Source organism: Daphnia magna, linkage group LG10, assembly GCF_020631705.1.
Source record: "Daphnia magna isolate NIES linkage group LG10, ASM2063170v1.1, whole genome shotgun sequence".
NCBI lineage: Eukaryota > Metazoa > Arthropoda > Branchiopoda > Diplostraca > Daphniidae > Daphnia > Daphnia magna.
This window is the reverse complement of record NC_059191.1, coordinates 3,758,762-3,781,878: the sequence shown is the minus strand read 5'-3', so window position 1 is coordinate 3,781,878 and position 23,117 is coordinate 3,758,762. Positions and strand designations below refer to the sequence as shown.

The window sequence follows — 23,117 nt, the reverse complement described above, 5'->3', positions numbered from 1 at the left end:
AATAGTTTGCTGTTGTTTTAAAACGTGTTCGGTATCTAATTCGAAATGTAATGATTTGTCGTTTATTTCGCTTAGTGATGTTAGATCGTTGATTTGGTCTATTAATTTTGAAACTTCTCCTGTATGTTCTTCTGTTCTAGAATTGTCTGCGCTCTCTGCTTCGATGTAAAAAGCTTCTTTTTGCTTATACTCCACTAGACGTTCCTCAAGGCGTTGTATTTTGCTCTCTTGAGTTGAAATGAGTGTTTCTTTATCTCTTATTTGTCTTTCGAGGTTTCTATTCCTTGCGGCTAATTCTAGTTGTCCTTTGTGTAGACAGCTTCTTTCTCCCTTTGTTGTTTCCAGAGAGTTTTTCAATTCCCTTACCTCCTTTTCTAATTCGTCGCTTCTTTCTTTCTGCGCCTTTTCGTGTTTTTTTAACGGTATTATAACTTTCTAGGAGTAACTTGTTTTCGTTTTGAAGTTTGTTTATATTTTCTTGACCTTCGGTTTCTACGTGTGCTGTGGTTTCTTCCTTCTTTTTCAATAGTTTTTTAAGATATTCTTCGTTTTCTGCGTTTTTTCGAAGTATTTGTTCTAATTCACTGATTCGTTGATAAGTTTTTTCTAGTGAATTCTTTAAGAATTCGTTACTTTCTATTATTTTTTCGGTCGATTGATTGGGGTTCTTTTCTTTTTTGCAATTTGTTTTTGTAAGTTAAAGTTTTCTAAACGGATTTCTTCTGTTCGTTTTTTCTCTGCGACTTGTTGCGTAAGTGCTTCTTCTTGGAGAACGGTGTTTACTTTGATCAAGAATTCTTTCTCTTTACCGTTAACAGTTTTTAACTGTTGTAAAAGAGTGTCTACGTTATTAAATTCTCCTCCGAGTGACTGAATCTGATCTCTTATAGTTTTTGTTGTTTTACTTATTGTCTCGTGAGTGATTTCGTCTGGCGTATTTAAAGTTTCTTTTAGTATTGAGTACGCAAATTGGTATAAGGCGTTATGCGCCGCTGTATTTGCCTCTTTTTTTCTAGCTTCCAATTCTTTTATCGTGGTTGTTGTTGAAGTTGTTTGATAACTTTTTGATTTTTCCTTAGTATACTTGTATTCTAATTCAACTAATTCTTTCCAGCTGAGAATAAATGCGGCTCTTGGGGTTTTGATTTCAGAGTCAGGATTTGTTATTTCATGGGTTTTCAAATTTGGGTTTAGTGATGGTGAAGTTTCGTTAGTTAAGTCTGGGTAAATGGAGTCGGTCCTGAGAGTAGTGTGTGGTAAAAAAGATTTCTGCATTCGCTTACCGTGATGGATTTTGTTGACCGACGCAAGTAGAAGAGAGAAGAAGTAAAAAAAAATTATTAGTACTTTATCCTCCTAATTCAATTATATTGTCTACTGTGTCGAAGTCTCTTATACCGGTGACAGAATCTTTTATTTCAATTTCAAGTCTCGTTGGGACCTCCAATTGTAAGATTTGCCAGGCGTGTATTTATTAGACTTCTACAATAGCAATACAATCAAACCAAGAAGCATGGCACTACTCTACTCTGAATATTGTTGCGAATAACACGGCTTTTATACAGAATTGCAAGTGGCACATTGGGTGTGGCTTAGATAGCGGTGGCGCGCGGTCACTTGGTCATGTGGGCGTTGCCTTTGTGTACACCTTGCGTACACTCAATGTCCGTGCAGATTTGCCATCTTCTGTAAAGGGTAAATAATGCAGTTGGCTCGTTACAATATTATGAGTTTATACTTCAATTTTTAAACAGGATCAAATATACTTGTATTCAATTTGAATACACTGTGATACCGTGGGTTTTTACTTTGATATGTAAACATTATCAAATAAACGTGTTTTCAATGTGAATACACTGTTATAATATGAGTTTATACTTCTACATGTAAACAGAATCAAATATACTTGTATTCAATTTGAATACATTGTGATACCATGAGTTTTTACTTCTATATGTTAACAGGATCAAATACTCTTTTATTCAATGTGAATACACTGTGATACCATGAGTTTTACTACTCAACGTTCGTCTGCTTTTGCCCACTGACGTTTATTCTTCAGTCCTCATTACAATTCTTATATCTTGAGTATTTTTCATCCATTTCACTCGTCCGTGGTCGCATTTCGTTACTTGAGAACCCGTGATCTCAGTGTAACCAAAGCTTAATTTTCTGTGGTCTAAATTAACTTCGTGTCTAGTGCTCTTGTTGTGTCAGTCGGCAACATGAGCCAAAGTGACGTTGGCGACACCTACGCGTCTGGCTCGGCAACTCAGGGTAAAAAACCTGCCTCTTCTGCCAGGCCGCGTTCACCGGAAAGAAAGGCTCTAAGTTCTGTAGCAAAGCGTGCTATAATGATTTGCAGAAGGCTAACAGTACACTAACAGTAACAGTCCTCCGAAATCGCCAGTTGCCTTATCCAGGGATCATTTCCGGATATTAGTGAACAGGAAATATTCTCCAACCCGAATGTCAGACCCCAGTCTAAACACCCGTTGTCAGCTGACAACAGCATTGAGGAGACTCTCTCAGAACTTAAGAAACTGCGATATGAAGATCTTACCAGCATCACAGAAGACAAGGAGCTTTCCCACCTTGACTCTCTCAGCAAGAATGCCATCAGAGCGAAACTCTTGATTTTGTCCGACTCCAACATGAACGCATTACCAAGCTAGAATCGGAGCTGTTGAAAGCCAAAATTGCCAATTCCGCTATCGCCCAATTCAATTCTCAACAAACTTCTTCGAATAGTCAAGCTCCTCCTACTCCGGGACTCCCAACAAGGCCGTCCTATGCCTAGGCAGCTAGAGCGCAGCATGCCCCTGTCTTGGTTGCAAACTTTGCAAAAGGCTGTGCCCCAGCAGATCGTGTTTCCCTGGAAAAGATGGAGCAACTTCTTGACTCTTACGCTTGCGGACCCATGCCGTCATCCGTGTGGCAAAAAGACAGTACCGTTTTTATCCAGCTGAAGAACCCTGATGACTTCGACCGTGCAAAAACCATCCTGGAGTCCAAACGAAACTAAGATCGTAACAGTATGTTTTCATCTATTTCTCGGTCGTCAAAACTGTACCATGCCGTTGCTTTGTTTGTTGACCTCGATCTGCTTCCTGGTCTAAAAAATGAGCTGATCTTAAGGAACGCGGCCTTCAAACGCAAAATCGACTCCGTCACCCAAATAAAAAAAAAAAACAGGCTCGAACAAAGGCCACGTAAAAATCTTCTTTAACAACCGTGAGACCTGAGATCTTGCTCTGTTGGCAGGTGAAGTTGATTTTTTTTAACACAACCGCCCGTCTGGTGGAAGTATTGCTGGACAGAGAGGTCCGGCAATGTTTTAATTGCCAAGGCTACGGCCACTCTCAGGCTTCTTGTCACTCCACCTCCCCTCGCTATGGTAAATGCGCTGAGTCCCACCGCACCAGAGACTGTATGGGTGCCGCGAAAAAGTGCGCCAATTGCTCGGGGGCCCATGAGGACGGTGATAGATTTTGCAATGTGCAAATGAAAGCAGTAGCTAGGTACCGTATCAGACTAGAGCGTAACTAATGTTTGGTAGCCCCTACAACGTTAGTACCCCGACCGTCTTCTCTTCCCCCACCTCTAACTTTAAATGTATGCAGGTGAATTTACGACATGCTAAGGCAGCATCTGCGTCTCTAGCAGAGGTTGCTTTAGAAAACAACCTGGACATCATTCTCATTCAAGAATGTCTACGTCCTGGGGACTACGGACAAACGCAAAAAGTAGTCTGTGGAACAGCGTCACTACAGACAGGAAAGAGATGGACCTCGAGGAAATCCTTCTAGTGTAAAAACTAAATGTCCTAAATCGCAACCGCAATGAACTTGACTTTTTACTTAGTGGTACCTCTTTTCTGGACATAACACTCGGCACAGACGACATAGTAACCCCTCATTGGTTTTTTCCTACTTTCCCGTCTCTATCCGACCACCCGTTTATCTACTATGAGATTATGAGGGCGACTTCACCTTGCTCCGCCCGGCTACTGAAAGCTCCGTCACCCAAACTACCAAACATTACAAAATTAGACGTTCTTCATCTCCGGTCCCTTGTTTCTATGGGGTTGTCTCACACGCCGCTTCCTACCCTTGCCTGCTCGAAGTCTGAGGTTGATTCGTCCATTTCGGGTCTTGTTTCCCTCTTTTTCTCCTTAGTCCGCAAAGCCAAGAAAAAGGATGATCCAACTCCAACGAGGCTCATGCCGTAGTGGAACAAGGAGCTGTGTCCGCTGCGTTACAAAACCAGACAGGCATTTAAACTATGGTCGGTATTGAAAACGCGTGAATCTCGTGACAGATACTCTCGTTGCAAAGCGAACTATCAAAGGGAATTGCGCCGTGCTAAGAGTCATTCTTGGCAGCAATTGTGCGCATCTAAACCCTCCGGCTCTGATCTGTTCTTGACCCTTAAACTTCTCGCTGGCAAATCAAACAGTATCGCTCTGCCACCGTCAATCCGATTCAATGGAGAATCTATAACAGATCCTAGTGCTGTTCTGAACAAATGTGCAATTCATTTTTTCCCAAGCGAACCACCTTCTCTACCTGTTCATTCCTTGGTAACTGAATTTATAACTGAAAAGTTGCTGGTGCCGTCTGTCTCTCCATTTCCTCCGGTAACACTTTGGGAACTATCTTCTGCGGTTAAATCTTTGAACCCAAAAGCCTCCCCTGGACAGGATGGTCTTTCGATGGCAATTATCAAAGAGTGCTTTCCTGCTCTCAAGCTCCGCCTGCTTTGTATCTTGAATGATTGTTTTAGTCTACAATATTTTCCCAATTGCTGGAAAACCTCCAAAGTTGTTATCATTGGTAAACCGAACAAGTCAAACTACGACTGTCTCGAAAGTTTTCGGCCCATCAGCCTCGTCATCAATCTGACTAAAATCCTGGAGAAAGTCTTTCTATCTCGACTCCAGTGGCACGCCTGTCAACTCAAGGGGGTTAGCTCTAATCAACATGGGTTCACGGCGGGGAAGTCCACAGAGACAGCCAGCCACACTCGTTCATTCAAAAAGCGCATCTTAAGAAACAAACAACAGCCTCTGCTTTCCTTGACATCAAAAGTGCCTTTGACGCGGCGTGGCACCCGGCCATCATCTCATCTCTACTCAAACGTGGTTGTCCACTATATCTGGTTAGACTGGTCTCATGTTTCCTGTCCCGTTGCACAGCCATCCTGTCTCACAATGAGGTGACCACGTCCCTCAATGTAAATCTAGGGTGTCCTCAAGGTGGTGTCCTGTCTCCGTTTTTCTGGGTCATTCTTATTGATGATGTCCTCAGATTCCATTTTCCGTTTCCTCACCTAAGCATTGGCTATGCCGATGACCTAACTATCTCTACCTTTCACAAGATTCCTGAGCTTGCCACGCGTAATCTTCAACTGATGTGCAACGCTATTTCCTCGTGGTGCTCGGACACGAAACTAAGCCTTAATGCCTAAAAGATAGTTTTCATGCTTTTCAATAAGCAACACCTGAATGTATCTCACCTCAGGATTTCCATCTACGAAGTTCACATTTAACCGTCTGTTGAGACCGTTTTTATTGGGCTTTATGAGTATAAATTCATAATATCACAATGTATTCACATTGAATACCAGTATATTTGATTCTGTTTGCATGTAGAAGTGTAAACTCATAATATCACAGTGTATTCACATTGAATACAAGTATATTTGATCCTGTTTTACATTTAGAAGTATAAACTCATAATATCACAGTGTATTCACATTGAAAACAAGTAGAATTGATTATACTTACATGTAGAAGTTTAAACTAGTAATATCACAGTGTATTCACACTGAATACAGGTATATTTGATCCTATTTAAATCTAGAAGTATAAAGTCAGAATATCACAGTGTATTCACATTGAATACAAGTATATTTGATTCTCTTTACATCTAGAAGTATAAACTTAAAATTTTACAGTATATTCCCATTGATTACAAGTATATTTGATTCTGTTTACATGTTGAAGTATAAACTCATAATATTACAGAGCATTCACATAAAATACAAGTATATTTGATTCTGTTTACATTTAGAAGTATAAACTCATAATATCACAGTGTATTCACATTGAACACAAGTATAATTGATTCTGCTTACATGTAAAATTTTAAACTACTAATATAACAGGGTATTCACATTGAATACAAGAACATTTGATTCTGTTTACATGTAGAAGTATAAAGCCTAATATCACAGTGCATTCACATTGAATAGAAGTATATTTCATTCTGTTTACATGTAGAAGTATAAACTTAAAATATTACAGTATATTCACATTAAATACAAGTATATTTGATTCTGTTTACAATTAGAAGTATAAACGCATAATATCACAGTGTATTCACATTGAATACAGATATATTTGATACTGTTTACATGTAGAAGTATAAACTCAGAATATCACAGTGTATCACATTGAATACAAGTATATTTACCCTGTTTTAGATTTAGAAGTATAAACTCATAATATCACAGTATATTCACATTACACACAAGAATAATTGCTTCTGCTTACATATAGAAGTTTAAACTACTAATATTAGAGGGTACTCACATTGAATACATGAACATATGATTCTATTTACATGTAGAAGTATAAACGCATAATATCACATTGCATTCACATTGAATACAAGTATATTTGATTCTCTTTACATTTTGAAGTATAAACTCAAAATATTACAATATATTCACATTGAATAAACGTATATTTGATTCTGTTTACAAGTAGAAGAATAAACTCATAATATCAGAGTGTATTCACATTGAACACAAGTATAATTGATTCTGCTTAAATGTAAAAGTATAAACTACTAATATTGCAGAGTATTCCCATTAAATACAAGAATATTTGATTCTGTTTACATGTAGAAGTATAAACCCATAATATAACAGTGCATTCACATTGATCACAGGTATATTTGATCCTGTTTAAATGCAGAAGTATAAACTACTTATATTACAGGGTATTCTCATTGAATACAAGAACATTAGATTCTGTTTACATGTAGAAGCATAGACTCATAATATCCCAGTGTATTCACATTGAACACAGGTATATTTGATCCTGTTTACATGCAGAAGTTTAAACTCATAATATCACAGTGTATTCACATTGAACACAAGTATAATTGATTCTGCTTACTTGTAAAAGTATAAAATACTAATATAACAGGTTATTCCCATTGAATACAATTACATTTCATTCTATTTACATGTAGAAGTATAAACTCATAATATCTCAGTGTATTCACATTGAACATAAGTATATTTGATTCTGTTTACAAGTAGAAGTATAAAATAATCATATCACAGTGAATTCACATTGAATACAAGTATATTTGGTTCTGTTTGCGTATAGAAGTGTAAACTGATAATATCACAGTGTATTTACATTGAATACAAGTATATTTGATTTTGTTTACATCTAGAAGTATACACTCATAATATCACAGTGTATTCACATTGAATACAAGTATATTTGAATCTGTTTGCATGTAGAAGTGTAAACTCATAATATCACAGTGTATTCACATTGAATACAAGTATATTTGATTCTGTTTACATGTAGAAGTATAAACTCATAATATTACAGTGCAATCACATTAAATACAAGTATATTTGATTAAGTTTAGATACACAAGTGTAAACTCATAATATCACAGTGTGTTCATATTGAATACAAGTATATTTGATTCTATTTACATTTAGAAGTATAAACTCACAATATCACAGTGTATTCACATTGAACACAAGTATAATTGATTCTGCTTACATGTAAAAGTATAAACTACTTGTAATACAGGGTATTCCCATTGAATACAAGAACATTGGATTCTGTTTACATGTAGAAGTCTAAACTCATAATATCCCAGTGTATTCACATTGAACACAGGTATATTTGATCCTGTTTACATGCAGAAGTATAAAATCAGAATATCACAGTGTATTCACATTGAACACAAGTATATTTGATTCTGTTTACAAGTAGAAGTATAACTAATCATATCACAGTGAATTCACATTGAATGCAAGTATATTGGATTCTGTTTGAAAGTAGAAGTGTAAACTCGTAAAATCAAAGTGTATTAACATTGAATACAAGTATATTTGATTTCATTTACATCTAGAAGTGTAAACTCATAAAATCACAGTGTATTCACATCGAATACAAGTATTTTTTATTCTGTTTGCCTGTAGATGGATAAACTCATACTATCACAGTGCATGCACATTGAATACAAGTATATTTGATTCTGTTTACATCTAGAAGTGTAAACTCATAATATCACAGTGTATTCACATTGAATACAAGTATATTACATTCTGTTTACATGTAGAAAAATAAACTCATAATATCAAATTCTATTCATTTTAAAAACAGGTATATTTGATCCTTTTTACATCTAGAAGTGTAAACTCATGTTATCACAGTGTACTCACATTGAATACAAGTATATTTGATCCTGTTTTACATTTAGAAGTTTAAACTCATAATATCACAGTGTATTCACATTGAACACAAGTATAATTGATTCTGCTTACAGGTAAATGTATAAACTACTAATATTACAGGGTATTCCCATTGAATACAAGAATATTTGATTCTGTTTACATGTAGAAGTATAAAATCAGAATATCACAGTGTATTCACATTGAATACAAGTATATTTGATTCTGTTTACATGTAGAAATATAAACTCATTAAATCACAGTGTATTCACATTAAAAACCGGTATATTTGATCCTGTTTACATAGAGAAGTAAAAACTCATAATATCACATTGTATTCACATTGAATACAAGTGAGTTTGATTCTGTTAACATGTAGAAGTATAAACTCAAAATATCACGGTGTATTCACATTAAAAACTATTATATTGGATCCCGTTTATATGTAGAAGTATAAACTTATGGCATAACAGTGTATTCACATTGAATACTAGTATATTTGATTCTGTTTACATGTAGTTGTATAAACTCATACTATCAGTGTATTCACATTGAAATTAGGTTTATTTTATCCTGTTACATATAGAAGGAAAAACTCATGGTATCACAGTGTATTCACATTGAATACAAGTATATTTGATTCTGTTTACATGTAGAAAAAAAAACTCATCATATCAAAATGTATTCACATTAAACACAAGTATATTTGATGCTATTTACATGTAGAAGTATAAACCAATAATCCGATGTAGCTCATTTCTGCCGTCGGATGTCCGAATCATGGCCGAACATTCGTTAGATATCCATATATTCAATGGGTAGTTCCATGGATTTTCGTCGGCTAGTCACCTTGGAAGGGCATTGGATGTGCAAAAATTACATTCTACGGACTTTCTTCCAACAGCCAAGAATATTTTCAATTGTTTCATTTAAGGATCGGCCTCGAGCCAATCTGGGCGCTTTTTTGCCAATCGTGTTTCTCGGGCCATCGAGGCGTGGCTCAGGCTGGAAAATTCTTCTCCCCGAATTCAATTGGGGTTTAATCGAGGTACTTAATCAGGGAAGCTACCCCGATTGCAAATAATCGATTCATCGCTGCAAAAAACATAATCGATTGACTGTTTCACCCGATCGATCCGATAACAACCCCGATAATAGCTCGTTCTACCCGCCTGCCCCGATTTTTACTCTGAAACCGAAAGAACGGATTTTTTTTTTAAATTGCGTTGGGGCAACGGGTTAACCTCAAATTTCCCCTGCACCGCCCCGGTTAAAAAAGTGGCACCTCAATTCTGCCCCGAATGCACTTTATCGGCGCGGGACGGTTAACTCAATTAGAGCTAATTGGGGCCAATCACTAAGTTTCATTATTAATGGTCAAAATTGATTTTTTTCCAAAAGGGGAGAACTTAACCGTGTTCAAATTTTTCCCTTGAACGTATTTTTACTTTAAGTCTAGCATTCAATACGAAAAAAAAAAAAATAAAGGAGTAGTTATCTATTTGCCGGGTGGTTTATTTTTAAATTTATTACAAAAAATGAATAAAATATATGTAAGTCGTGAGTTTGTTTGCACAGGCTTGCCGTTTAGCTTACGGGAACCAAGCCATTGGAAATTAACTTACAGAAAATATATATTATTCGGCATTTAATAATATTCGAAGCAAGTATACTTATGATAGGATTTTAATTTCAAATAATAAAAAACTACTTTAAACTTACTACTCATGCTAAAGTTTAAAATTAAAAAAATATTTAGCATAAATTGTTTAATTGCAATTTATACACTTCTGGTTTAACCTAAGTTCGACATAATCTTGACTTCTTAAAAATCCTGTTGGTGATTTATTATCGAAAAAACTGATGTGTTTTACAAGAATTCGATTGGATTTTTCGAAAATAATAACTAGCATATCTGTAGATTAGCACAATGGAAAATTATTCGACTGCAAAATGTTTTTTCAAGATTAGAGGTCCAATACATGTCATATTTATAGCCAAATGAAAGCCCGTTCGGATATCCTTAAAATGTCCGACGGTGCTGTCGAGGGTGGTCAAAACCAAAAACAATTACATCCATAGTACATCCAAATCGGATGTCGGGCTGTCCGGCGGAAAACAAAAAGATGTACTCAACATCCGACCTAAACATCTGTCGGACATCCGACGGACTGCATTGTGTTATGTGGGATATCACAGTGTATTAACATTAAATAAAAGTATATTTGGTTCTGTTTACATGTAGAAGTAAAAATCTATAATATCACAGTGTATTCACATTAAAAAGCAGTATTTTTACATTGAATAGAGGTAAATTTGATTCTGTTTACGTGTAAAAGTATAAAGTAATAATATCACTGTGGTGCGGTGCCAGCTTAAGTTATCGCCACGAGAGGGACGGCCTCGCATGTCGTTTGCCTTTTGTCATCTTGCTTGCCCTTTGTCCCTCCTGTCATTCCGCGTTTTAGATGATGTAATGGCGTTTTGCTCACGTCACATGGTCAGTGTCGCACTTATTTGTCCATCACCTTTTATTGTGTAGTGTTGTGGTGATCGCGTCTACTAGGTATGTCTTTTGTACGTGTGATTTGTATTGTAGTCGATGTTATATTTTGCTATTGTGTCTACTAGAATATTGGCCAGACCTAGGTCTGGGGTGAAACGTCTGTCGAGCAGCCTTCGTGCTCGTCTCCACCTGTCTTTCCCTTGCTTTCTGTGTGTACGTTAAAGGTAATTTGTTTCGTGCCTATGTCATATCGTTCAATTAATGACTGATTGCCTCCCTCCCTCCCTCTAGTGAAAGTCAGTGCTGGTTGTGTGAGTGGGATCCACACCCGCTCAGAGACTAGGTGAAATAACCTAGCCTATGAGGTAATTTAGTTGTTCAATTGCTTCGTACTTGCCTGAAATTAATTATTGTTCTTCTTCGTGTAGTATCATATTCATACCCATACACATATCATTCATCATCAATAGCCATCTTCGAGTCATTACCACTGAGCTCCCAAAACACACAGTGTATTCACATTGAATACAAGTATATTTGATCCTGTTTACATGTAGAAGTAAAAACTCATAATATCACAGTGTATTAACATTAAATACAAGTATATTTGATTCTCTTTGCGTAAATAAGTATAAAGCTATAATATCGCAGTGTATTCACATTGAAAACAAGTATATATAATTCTGTATTCATGTAGAAGTATAAATTCATAATATTACAGTGTATTCACATTGAAAACAGGTATATTTGATCCTGTTTACTTATAGAAGTAAAAACTCATGGTATCACAGTGTATTCATTGAATACAAGTATATTTGATTGTGTTTACATCTAGAAGTATAAACTCATAATATCACAATGTATTTACATTGAATACAAGTATATTTGATCCTGTTTACATATAATAGAAGTAAAAACTCATGGTATCACAGTGTATTCACATTGAATACAAGTACATTTTATTCTGTTTACATGTAGAAGTAGAAACTCCTAATATCACAGTGTATTCATATTAAAAACAGGTATATTTGATTGTGATTACATGTAGAAGTTAAAACTCGAGGTATCACAGTGTATTCACATCGAATATAAGTATACTTTATTCTGTTTACATGTAAAAGTATAAACTGATAATATCACAGTGTATTTATATTAAATACAAGTATATTTTATTCTGTTTACATGTAGAAGTATGAAGTCATAATATCACAGTGTATTAATATTAAATACAAGTTTAGTTGCTTCTGTTTGCATGTAGAAGTATAAATTTATAATTGTTTCAACGCTACAAGTTGGGAGCATTCAGAGATTTCCCTCAAAAGGTACTGTTGTAAGCAGCCCTTGGAATTTATTCGTTAAGTTCAACTGTGTGACAGTATGTGTGGTATCTAAACCAAAGAGAAAGAATTAAAAAGGAAACGGAAAAGAATAATGAGAAATCATACCTAGGATGGCACGAGAAAGTATGAGTGGCCACCCAGACCAATAGACCCACACATAGGGAATACAGCTACAAAGCCTAAAACAAACAGAAATGAGTACAGAATAGAATAACAAGCATTTTAGAGTAGTTACCAAAGCCAGGTAAGTAAAACACTCAGAATTAGGTTCAGACTGACAGTTCAGAACGGAAATGAACCAAAACTGGAAATATCAAGCACATTCACAGGTTAGACAGGTCAGGCCATTGGTAACTACAAATTAATATACTCACTAACTGAAGAGATGACTACACGAAACACAAATAAAGAATATAATCGTGACAGAACGACGTAACTATCTGCTTAGAGAGTGAAACAAGCGTGGTCTTAACGTCGTAAGAAAGATAGCAGACGAATTTACACAATTGGTTTTGGAGGGAAGGGAGAGGAAATCGCGCTTGACGTTAAGTTAAGTGTTGCCAAATGTCAAGGACTTAAGACGCGCTTTTCTCGCCACAACATTCTCCCCCCGAATCATGAAATGATGAGACTATTTTGATGAAGGCGTAAAAGATTCTTTCGGATGAACGTCGGCGACGGCAGCTTTCTCGAGAATACTTAGGCGATGAATCGCTCGGGTGTACTTCCGTCTTTCGTTCTCACCTTGACGACGCGTACTTGTCCGTCGTCTCCCGGATAAACCTGATTAACGTGGCCGATTTTCCAGAGACCGCGCGGTTGGTTAGGATCCAGTAGAAGGACGACGTCACCGACGGCAATTTTCTCTTGAGCTGATTTCCACTTCTTTCGCGGAACTAACGTCGGAAGATACAGTTTAGTCCATAAATCCCAGAATAACTTGGCCGTCTTCTGGACGTAGCGGAATCGCTCTCTGGGCAGAGCGTCGTTGAATTCGCCGGGCAGTAAGTCGGAAGTAGGCGGGCGATTCAAGAAGTCGTTTGGCGTTAAGGGCCGAAAGTCTTCCGGATCCGAACTAGCGTAGGTCAGAGGACGAGAATTGAGGAATCCGGCTATTTCTGCAAATAGCGTCCGCAGCATCTCGTTAGTTGGGTAGCGTAGAGCTTTCTTCTCAAGATCCAAGGCTTGGTACAGGGCACGTTTTGTAGAACGGACCAAGCTCTCGTGAGCTCCGCCGAAGTGCGGTGCTCGTGGAGGCTGGAAATACCAATCAATCACCTTTCTTTTTTTCGGAACTGCAACAGCTTCGGGTCCTTTCCTAGTTGATTAACGAGATCGTTCAACTCACACTCCGCTCCGACGAAGTTCGTCCCATTGTCGGATTGGACAGTGGCAGGTTTACCGAAAAGACCGATGAATCGACGAAAGACCAGCAGAAAATCCTCAGATGATAGGGACTCAGCTAATTCTACATGTACAGCTCTTGTCGTCAGACAAGTGAAGAGTGCACCGTACCGCTTTGTCACTCTGTTCCGTCCAGGACTCGTCTCTATAGGGCCGAAATAGTCAACGGAGGTGTGGAAGAAAGGCGGGGAATAAGAATCAAGTCGCACGGCTGGTAGATCGCCCATCAGTTGAGCAGCTGGGACCGCTCTATCCTTGATGCACGTTGGGCACATTCGACGCACTTTCTTGACCAGCTCTCGCCAGCGAATGATCCAGAAATGTTGACACAATTTGGCGAATAAATAATCCGTTCCGGCGTGATGCATCTGACCATGCACAACTTCGACTATTTTCTCCGTGAGCGGGTGCTTGCTGGGAAGTAACGGAGGATGACGGGCATCGTATGGCAGCTTCGCTCTATCAATACGGCCGCCTAGACGTAAGATTCCATCCTCGCCGAGCTTCAGACTTAAGACCGACAGATGGGAAGAGGAACGAAGGGGCTTTCCTCGCTTAAGACGAGTGAGATCTTCCGGAAAGGCTTCTGATTGACATCGTTTGAGGAGGTTCTTCGTTTCTCCTTCTAATTTCAAGAAAGATGAAATGTTAGAATGGTCCAAACTGACTGCTGACCAATCAAACGGATCTGGGGTGGTCTGGACGTGATGCGATTTGGTGGCTTTCAGTTCTGCTGTCGCGGTAATCCAAGGAAGATCCGTGGGCCAGGTGGATTCCGGTTGTAGTAGAAATTCCAGGCCGTCTTGCCAGATCCTTGGCCAGACATCTTCTCCGATGGAGGAACGGGTAGCAGCGTCCGCGGGGTTTAGTTTGCCGGGAATAAAACGCCATTCGTCGCTCTCCGTTAACGTCTGTATCTCCCCTACTCGGTTGGCGACGAAGATTTGGTAAAACGAGGCGGTGGCTCTTATCCAATTACGGACAGTACTGGAGTCCATCCAGAAATATCTGCAGCTGATTGGATGAATGAGACAGTTCTGGACGGCAGCGGCGACACGGGAAGACAATAAAGCGGCATTCAGCTCCAATTTTGGCACCGACAGACTCTTCTTTGGGGCCATCTTACTGCTTGCCTTCACAATTCTGACAATGATTTTACCGCAGCGGTATTGGTTACGGACGTACACCACCGTGGCGTAGGCCTCCTCCGAAGCATCTCCAAACGTGTGAAGCTGAGACTTGACGATATCATCTTCTTCCGGAAATAAACAGCGTTCAATGGATACATGGGCCAATTTTTGCACGATGTGGAACCATGACTCCCACCACGCTCGATCGGCTACTTTCACTGGTTCGGACCACTTAAGCCCCTTGACGATTAATTCACGAAGGTGGACCTTTGCCTTTATGATGATAGGAGCTGCTAACTCAAGTGGGTCGGAGATTCCGGCGAACATGCTAGTCAAACAGAGGTGGGTGTATTCTCCATTCGTCGAGCTATTTATCCGGAATCCTAGAGCGTCGGAGGTGGTACTCCAAACTGCACCGAGCAAAAGCCCGTGCTTTCGCTGTCCGCAGAAAAACTGGAGATTTCCGGAAGTGGCTTCTTTCCTTCCTGCATGGCTGCCACAAATTCAGCTGAATTGGAGATCCAATCTTGAAAGGGAAGGTCGGCCCCGGCCAGAGCTTTTCTTACCGCAGATGCTTCCACGACGCCTTCGTCGACGCTTCTTGTGGAACCTAGATAGTCGTCCACATACATTCTCTTCTTGACTGCTTCTACCGCCTTTTCTCCTATTGCGGCATCAGAAACTGCACGGCGAGTGGTGTGTATGGCGATGAAAGGAGAACAGGTGGCGCCAAACGGCAATCGATCCATCCGGCACACTTAAGTCTTCAATGAGGACTCCTGCCACAAAAACCAAAAATAATTTGCGTCGGAAGGGTTTAGCCTAAAACGGCTAAACATCGCCTCTACGTCTGAGGCCCAGGCCACGGCTTCTTCCCGGAATTGGATTAAAACGGATGGAAGAGAAGGATGGAGAGCAGGACCACTGAGTATCGCGTTATTAAAACACTTTCCCTGATATGGGGCCGCTGCATCAAAGACGTCACGTAATTTAGGACCTTTGTAGACACCATGATGAGCGAGAAAGTATTTTGCGGACGCAGCTTCCTCTTCGGATAACACTGAGGCATATCCTTTGTCAATAGTTTTCTGAACGGCAGCACGGTAATCTTTCTCGAACGCTGGCTCTCTACTGAATCGCCGAAGTAGACCACCGAGTCGTTGTTGAGTAACCTGTCTATTGCAAACTAAAGCTGGCTCCCCCCTCTTCCAGGTGATAGGAACCTCGTAGCCTAGTTCCAGCTTCTTTGTTCCAGCTTCTAAAATGGCGATGGCTTGTCGATCGTCATCTGACATCCCTTTGGTTTTCGACTCCGTCCCAAAGTTTTCGGTGTCACAGAAACGGCGTAATTGTAACGCGATCTCTTCGAGCTGTGACGAACTAGTGACGTTATGAGTCCGGACGGCTGTGACGGAAGCACCATCGCTGACGACCCCACGGATGATCCAACCTAGTCTGCTTCTGATGGCGGTCGGTTCGTAGTCATTCCCGACTCTGGATTCTAAAGCCACGATGAGGTGGGAATAATCGTTTCCGATAAGGATGTCCACTCTGCCACCTGTCTCTCCAACAGGAATGTCGGCCAGATGAGACCAACGTTTCTTCAGAACTCCCCAATCGGTCACGGGGGTAGTGCTCACTACAGTAGTGGGCAGGGTAGAGCACGAGAGATTCAGCTCTTCACCATAATCCGTGTCGATCTGGAAATTCACACGTTGGGAACGGTAGCTCTTGACTACACCACCAGCGCCTTCCACGGTCAGGATCTGATGAACACCGGTAATTCTGTTTGCACTGGCGAATCCTTGCCGCATGAGTGTTGAATCGCTACCTTCGTCGATGAAGACGTTCGCCCAGACGGTTCCTTTGTCGGCGCCACAAACCTTCAGCCGCATCATTCCCATGGCGATTTGTTGCGGATTCTGCTTCCTGAGGTGGGCCGTCGCTGTTCTTGTTGCTCCGGTCCTCGTTGCATCCGGCGTAAATACAGTGACTGGTCTATCGGGATCGTGGACCAATTCGTGATGGTGCAGGCTGCAACCAGCGATCTTGCACGGCTTCTTCGTAGCGCAATTCCGGACGGAATGCTGTGATCCAAGGCACCCGAAACATACCATGTGCTTGGTGCAGAAAGAAACTCGGTCTGCAACGACTAAAGCCTTGAACCGACTACAATTTTCCAATTTGTGGTAGCCTTCGCATTTGAAACAGAACGGCCGGAAGGTGACCTTGGGTGCTGAGTAGTTGTCAGTTGCCTTTGCGGATGAAGCAGGGTGGCTGCGAGCATGTGGCCAATGATGTGGCTTGAGTGCGGAGGAAGAAGTCTGCTCGTACGCAATGCTGTATGCATTTTGATACTCCGCCGCTCTCTCACAAAGCCAAGAGCCAAAGGCGTTGAGACTTCTGGTTTCCAATCCCCCTCGTCGTCCGCGGTTCCACTCAAGACGATCCGGTGGCTGAAGCCTCATGCAAATCTTCTCGATCAGGTCAGGAGCGTTGTATTCTCCAATACGGCTGAGATCAAATAGATGAGTCCTAATCCGCTCGGCAAAACGTTTGAAAGTGGCCGGATCATTCTTCAGTTCCACCTTCTCGATCACCTGTAGAGTAGCAGCTCGCATAACATCCCGTCTGCCACAGCTCTGTTTGAGACGGACTAAGGCTTCGATGTAGGCTGGCTCGCCTCCTCCGAGACCCTGGACCAGGTCAAGACAATCCCCTTTCAGATGTCGTTTAAGGATGGCCAACTTCTCTCCAGCGGATTTTCCGGTATCGTGCACAAGAGCTCTGTACAAATCTATCCACTCAAACCAGTCGAGGGACTTCCCGGACTAAATCTCTAACTCTGTCTTGACTGAAGAACGTGAACTCGCGGTGACATTTGGCTTCAGCTGGCCGGCGGCGTAATGGTCGATCCACTCGTCAGGAGCTGCTTGGGCAGTCGAAGAATTAAGCCGGCGTTGGTTCTGTCTCCAATCTTGTCCAAGCTGAGAAAGGCGCTGAGAAACGTGCGTGACTGCACTAGCACGGTCGTCATCGACATTTAGTTTTTTGCAAGGCTTGCTGTGCTGACGCAGCTTCTCGTCGGGCCTCCTCTGCTCGATTGGACGCCTCGTTGGCTTGACGACGGGCTTCGTCTGCTTGTAGAGCGGCTGCATCTGCTCTCTGTTGGGCTAACTTGCGTTCCTCCTCTTGGCGGTTTTGCTCGGATGCTGGAATAGATGGTGCTAGATTGCCTGCAGTCTCAGAAAGAGGTTCGCCTAATCTTGAATTCAAATTTTGTTGACCTCTCTCCAGCGCGTCTCCAGCTAGCTCAATGTACTTCAGATGAAGCTCGTCTTGACGGTCGTTTTCTGCCTGATCTTCGACCATCGACAGATTGGTAAGGACTTGAGCTGCGGTGGCCAATAGAGTCTCGAGGTGTTTCATCACACTGGAAATGGATCCTCTGGAACCTCTGTCAGTAATGAGGTTGCCTAGATGCCGCATTGTCTTGGTGATCTGCTGACGCAAGGCACTACGTTGCTTCTTCCAGGTAGCAGCATCTTGAAGGTCCTTTTGGGTTGGAGGTGTGATCGTCTCTCCTTGAGGAACCTCGTTGTCTCCACCTACACCGGTGGAGAGATGAAGGAGGCTAGAGCAGGTAGCTAATGCTGGAAGCGAGATGAGACAGTGAGCAGAAGATCCTCAGGACGTTAATGAAGAGATAGGAGTCAACCCCAGGTGATTGACAGAGAATTAACTAATGGTCGACAGAATTCGACCTGCAGGAACGTTGACAAGCTCTGGTCAACGAGCGTAGACGAAGGATCAGCTTCAGACAACGAATAGGCCAAGGGGAATCTCTGTGGAAGACTCCGGTTTGAAGGACCAATATTTCAACGCTACAAGTTGGGAGCATTCAGAGATTTCCCTCAAAAGGTACTGTTGTAAGCAGCCCTTGAAATTTATTCGTTAAGTTCAACTGTGTGACAGTATGTGTGGTATCTAAACCAAAGAGAAAGAATTAATAAGGGAACGGAAAAGAATAATGAGAAATCATACCTGGGATGGCACGAGAAAGTATGAGTGGCCACCCAGACCAATAGACCCACAGATAGGGAATACAGATACAAAGCCTAAAACAAACAGCAATGAGTACAGAATAGAATAACAAGCATTTTAGAGTAGTTACCAAAGCCAGGTAAGTAAAACACTCAGAATTAGGTTCAGACTGACAGTTCAGAACGGAAATGAACCAAAACTGGAAATATCAAGCACATTCACAGGTTAGACAGGTCAGGCCATTGGTAACTACAAATTAATATACTCAAAATGAAGAGATGACTACACGAAACACAAATAAAGAATATAATCGTGACAGAACGACGTAACTATCTGCTTCCAGAGTGAAACAAGCGTGGTCTTAACGTCGTAAGAAAGATAGCAGACGAATTTACACAATTGCTTTGGGAGGGAAGGGAGAGGAAATCGCGCTTGACGTTAAGTTAGGTGTTGCCAAATGTCAAGGATTTAAGACGCGCTTTTCTCGCCGCAACACATAATATCAGAGTGTATACACATTGAAAACAGGTATATTTTATCCTGTTTACTTATAGAAGTAAAAACTCATAGTATCACAGTGTATTCACATTGAATACAAGTATATTTGATTCTTTTTACATGTAGAAGTATAAACTCCTTAATATCACAGTGTATTCACATTGAAAACAGGTATATTTGGTCCTGTTTACATACAGAAGTATAAACTTGAAATATCATAGTGTATTCACATTGAATACAAGTATATTTACATTGAATACGGGTATATTTAATTCTGTTTACATGTAGAAGTATAAACTCGTAAAATTACAGTGTATTCACATTGAATACAAGTATATTTGATCCTGTTTACATGTAGAAGTATAAACTCATAATATCACAGTGTATTCACATTGAAAACAGGTATATTTGATCTTGTTTACATGTAAAAGTATAAATTTATAATATCACAGTGTATTCACATTGAAAACAGGTATATTTGATCCTGTTTCCTTATAGAAATAAAAACTCATGGTATTACAGTGTATTCACATTGAACACAAGTATATATGATCCTGTTTACATGTAATAGAAGTAAAAACTCATGGTATCACAGTGTATTCACAGTGCATACAAGTATATTTAATTCTGTTTACATGTAGAAGTATAAACTCATAATATTGTAGTAATCATTTTGTCTTGATAACCAGCCCTCTAGTGGTAGTGGTAATTGACACTAAAACAACTCCTTCTTGATTGGACTTCTTTATATAGTTACCTTGTTTTGCGTCTGATATAACCTAGTCACCAACAGTAACGGTCTATCTCTTCTTACTGGCTCTTGTGTATAGGGAGTCAGCAGAGAGATTGATGTTTCTTTGTGACTTCGCCTCAAGTGACTAGTCCAAAACCCTGTCTGTGTGCGTAACATTATCACCGCACCACATTACTTGTATTCACATTGAATACAAGTATATTTGATCCTGTTAACATGTAGAAGTATAAACTCATAATATCACCACGGTCTACCAGGAGAGGTAGACAAACGCCCTATCCCTTTAATCAGCCAGAATCATGGAGGGACCTTGAAGGTTCCCTAAAATTCCACTTGGTACGCGATTGTCAGGGAGACATAGATTTGCGCTGTGTTGTGTGTGACACTTGTAGTCGAAATCAAAATTCTGCCTTTACCTTAATTTAAAATGTATTACCTAATTTTCAGTCATATTCATGCATCATGTTAGGCATATGGCTAACAATGTTAGCCATATCATTCGCAAAAATGTGATGTATTAACTTTATTCAATTTTTAACTTTTGAATAAAAACCCAGTTTGCTCAATATTTTAAAAAATCATTACATATATTTACAACGAATCAAATATTGTAAACAAACTACATTATATATTTCATACCCGCCATGTAAAATTCAATCTTTGCCTCACGGACGCTCGCGCTCCAAGCGGAATTAAATGGAACCTTCAAGGTCGTATGTCTAGTCTGCTTACAGGGCGTTTGTCTATCTCTTCTGGTTGACCGTGATATATCAGTGTATTCAAATTGAATACAAGTATATTTGATCCTGTTTACATGTAGAAGTATGAAGTCATAATTTCGCAGTGTATTCACATTGAAAACAAGTATAATTGATTCTGTTTACATGTAGAAGTATAAACTCATAATATCACAGTGTATTCACATTGAATACAAGTATATTTGATCCTGTTTACATAAAGAACTATAGAAGCAAGTGACTGACGCGTAACCCCAATGTTTTACGAACGCACATTGGTGTTTTAAGATAGCTTTTGCGGCTGGATATCTCGATACAAACATGGCCGCCAACCGCAATTTCTCTCTTAAAATAGTAAGGTGCGTTCTTAAACAGGGGGTACGCGTCAGTCACTTGCTCTATAAACTTATAATATCACAGTGTATTCACATTTAATACAAGTATATTTTATTCTGTTTACATGTAGCAGAATAAACTCATAATATCAGAGTGTATTCACATTGAATACAAGTATATTTGATTCTGTTTACATGTAGAAGTATAATCTCATTATATCACAGTGTATTCACATTGAAAACGGGTATATTTGATTCTGGTTACATGTAAAAGTAAAAACTCTTTGTTATGTATTCGAACAAGATATATAATAACGCTATGAAAAGTATTTAAGGCACCACAAGACACTTTAAAATTCCGGGAAAATATTTATTTTTTATTATATATCGGACAGAACAGACAACGGCAGTAGGAGCTGCACCCGTGAAAGGATGAGAACATATCTTTCAACTCTCAATAAAATTAGTTTATAAGCGCGGAAAAAAATCTAAAAAGCATATTCTCTGAACCGCATACATACAGCGAACCTAAAAATGTAGTGAAATCGAAAATTGAAGCTGAAAAACATTTTTGGCGGATCTCGATTCGAACCTTTGACATTGGGGGTCGCCTGGACGGATTTCATGTTGCAATTCACCGGAAGTTATTGTTAATTATTAATAACATAATTAGGTCTAATTGATAATTTAACATTTTCCTTTTTGTGTCGTTTTATTAAATTTTTCACATGTTGCTCATTTGGCAAAAGTTCATCATCGTCCGTAGACTCGTGCCTCCAAGGGCAGGTTCCATACCCCATGTTTCCATGTACATTACTTCAATCTCTCTAAGCCTCATCTAGGGTCATTGATGATCAACAGACGCTATAACCCCTAGGCTATAAACGCCCATTTGAATTTGATTTCGACAAACTTTTAAAGTTCCTTCCACAACGCCGTTAATGTTGCAAAACCTGTCTATACACTGTCAGATCCATTTCTTTGGGTCCCATGCGAGTTTTATTTGCCAGTTTGTAAAACAATTTGTTTTTTAACCAAAATGAAAAATAAATTTTATCTTATTAATGTTGTGGATTTTAGACTTGGTGCTGGTAGCACATTCTTTCTGCTTATTGAACATTTGTTCATGATGATGGAAGTTTGAAAAATATGGGGTTACCGCGATTACCCCGAAAATCCCAAAACCCGACCCGTTTGCAAGTGTGATTGCTGTTTGTCACCTCGAAACGACGAGTTTTTCGCGCTGCCCCGCTGACCAAACTTGAAAATGACATTGCCACGAGAGTAAAATAAAAAATAACAATAATAGTTGAAAATAAAATGAAATTATCATTATTCTTAGATTTATTATTAATTCCAGGAAAGTGTATTGATTTAATTATATAACTCACAGAACAGACAACGGCAGTCTCTATTTGTTCATTCGTTGTTTACTTTCATAACAAGTTAGAGTCAGCTGCCTGAATCCCCGACGTTGCCAGAAACACAAACAACGAAAAAACTTTCTCTCATTTTTCAAATCAATGCGGGTTTCGGGTTCCATTAAATTTAATTCACATTATCTAACCTTTTACATTTCAATGAACATAATTACCTCACTCTTTTTTTATTTTAAACTAAGATGTTGGAAAATTTCCTTTGTTTGAACTAGAATAAGCTTAAAGTATTCAAGGTTGAGCACCTTTTGGAACTTCCCCCGAGGCCCTGCCCGTGCCCGTGAAGTTAGTTCCTCATTGAATGGAATTATGGTACTTACTGATGGACGCAAAGTACACAAAGAAATTGAGTGTGAAAACTTAAGTTAACTGGGCAAGTTTGATTTGCTTCCCCAATTCTTAGCAGAAGAAAGCCCCACCTGACCATTTACGTGAACCTT

General features: G+C 39.6%; 2 protein-coding genes and 1 pseudogene across 2 annotated transcripts; 1 reads left to right on the top strand and 2 right to left on the bottom strand.

Annotated features, from left to right (window-relative positions):
- Positions 1 to 2,287: 2,287 nt before the first annotated feature.
- Positions 2,288 to 4,401, top strand: LOC116933160 (annotated as a pseudogene).
- An 8,637-nt stretch (positions 4,402 to 13,038) lies between these two features.
- LOC123476949 lies at positions 13,039 to 15,200 on the bottom strand. Its single transcript, XM_045179966.1, has 2 exons — positions 13,671 to 15,200; positions 13,039 to 13,596 (listed from the first exon to the last, which is right to left on the bottom strand). The coding sequence occupies exons 1-2, from the start codon at positions 15,198 to 15,200 to the stop codon at positions 13,039 to 13,041; spliced, it is 2,088 nt and encodes a 695-aa protein (XP_045035901.1).
- Positions 15,201 to 15,631: 431 nt separating this feature from the next.
- On the bottom strand, positions 15,632 to 18,362 carry LOC116931615. Its single transcript, XM_045179965.1, has 3 exons — positions 17,947 to 18,362; positions 17,743 to 17,894; positions 15,632 to 17,670 (listed from the first exon to the last, which is right to left on the bottom strand). Exons 1-3 carry the CDS (start codon positions 18,360 to 18,362, stop codon positions 15,632 to 15,634), a joined length of 2,607 nt encoding a protein of 868 aa, XP_045035900.1.
- Positions 18,363 to 23,117: the final 4,755 nt, after the last annotated feature.

Bases quoted from the DNA above. Each gene is read 5' to 3' on its own strand.
- LOC116931615 (XM_045179965.1), bottom strand. From the start codon at position 18,362: ATGCGGCATCTAGGCAACCTCATTACTGACAGAGGTTCCAGAGGATCC. The intron at 17,895-17,946 runs GTCAGCACAGCA...CGACCGTGCTAG, and splicing joins GAGGCCCGACGAGAAGCTGC to TGCAGTCACGCACGTTTCTC. The intron at 17,671-17,742 runs GTTCACGTTCTT...TTGAGTGGATAG, and splicing joins GAAGCCAAATGTCACCGCGA to ATTTGTACAGAGCTCTTGTG.
- LOC123476949 (XM_045179966.1), bottom strand. From the start codon at position 15,200: ATGTTCGCCGGAATCTCCGACCCACTTGAGTTAGCAGCTCCTATCATC. The intron at 13,597-13,670 runs GTTAATCAACTA...TGGTATTTCCAG, and splicing joins AGTGTGAGTTGAACGATCTC to CCTCCACGAGCACCGCACTT.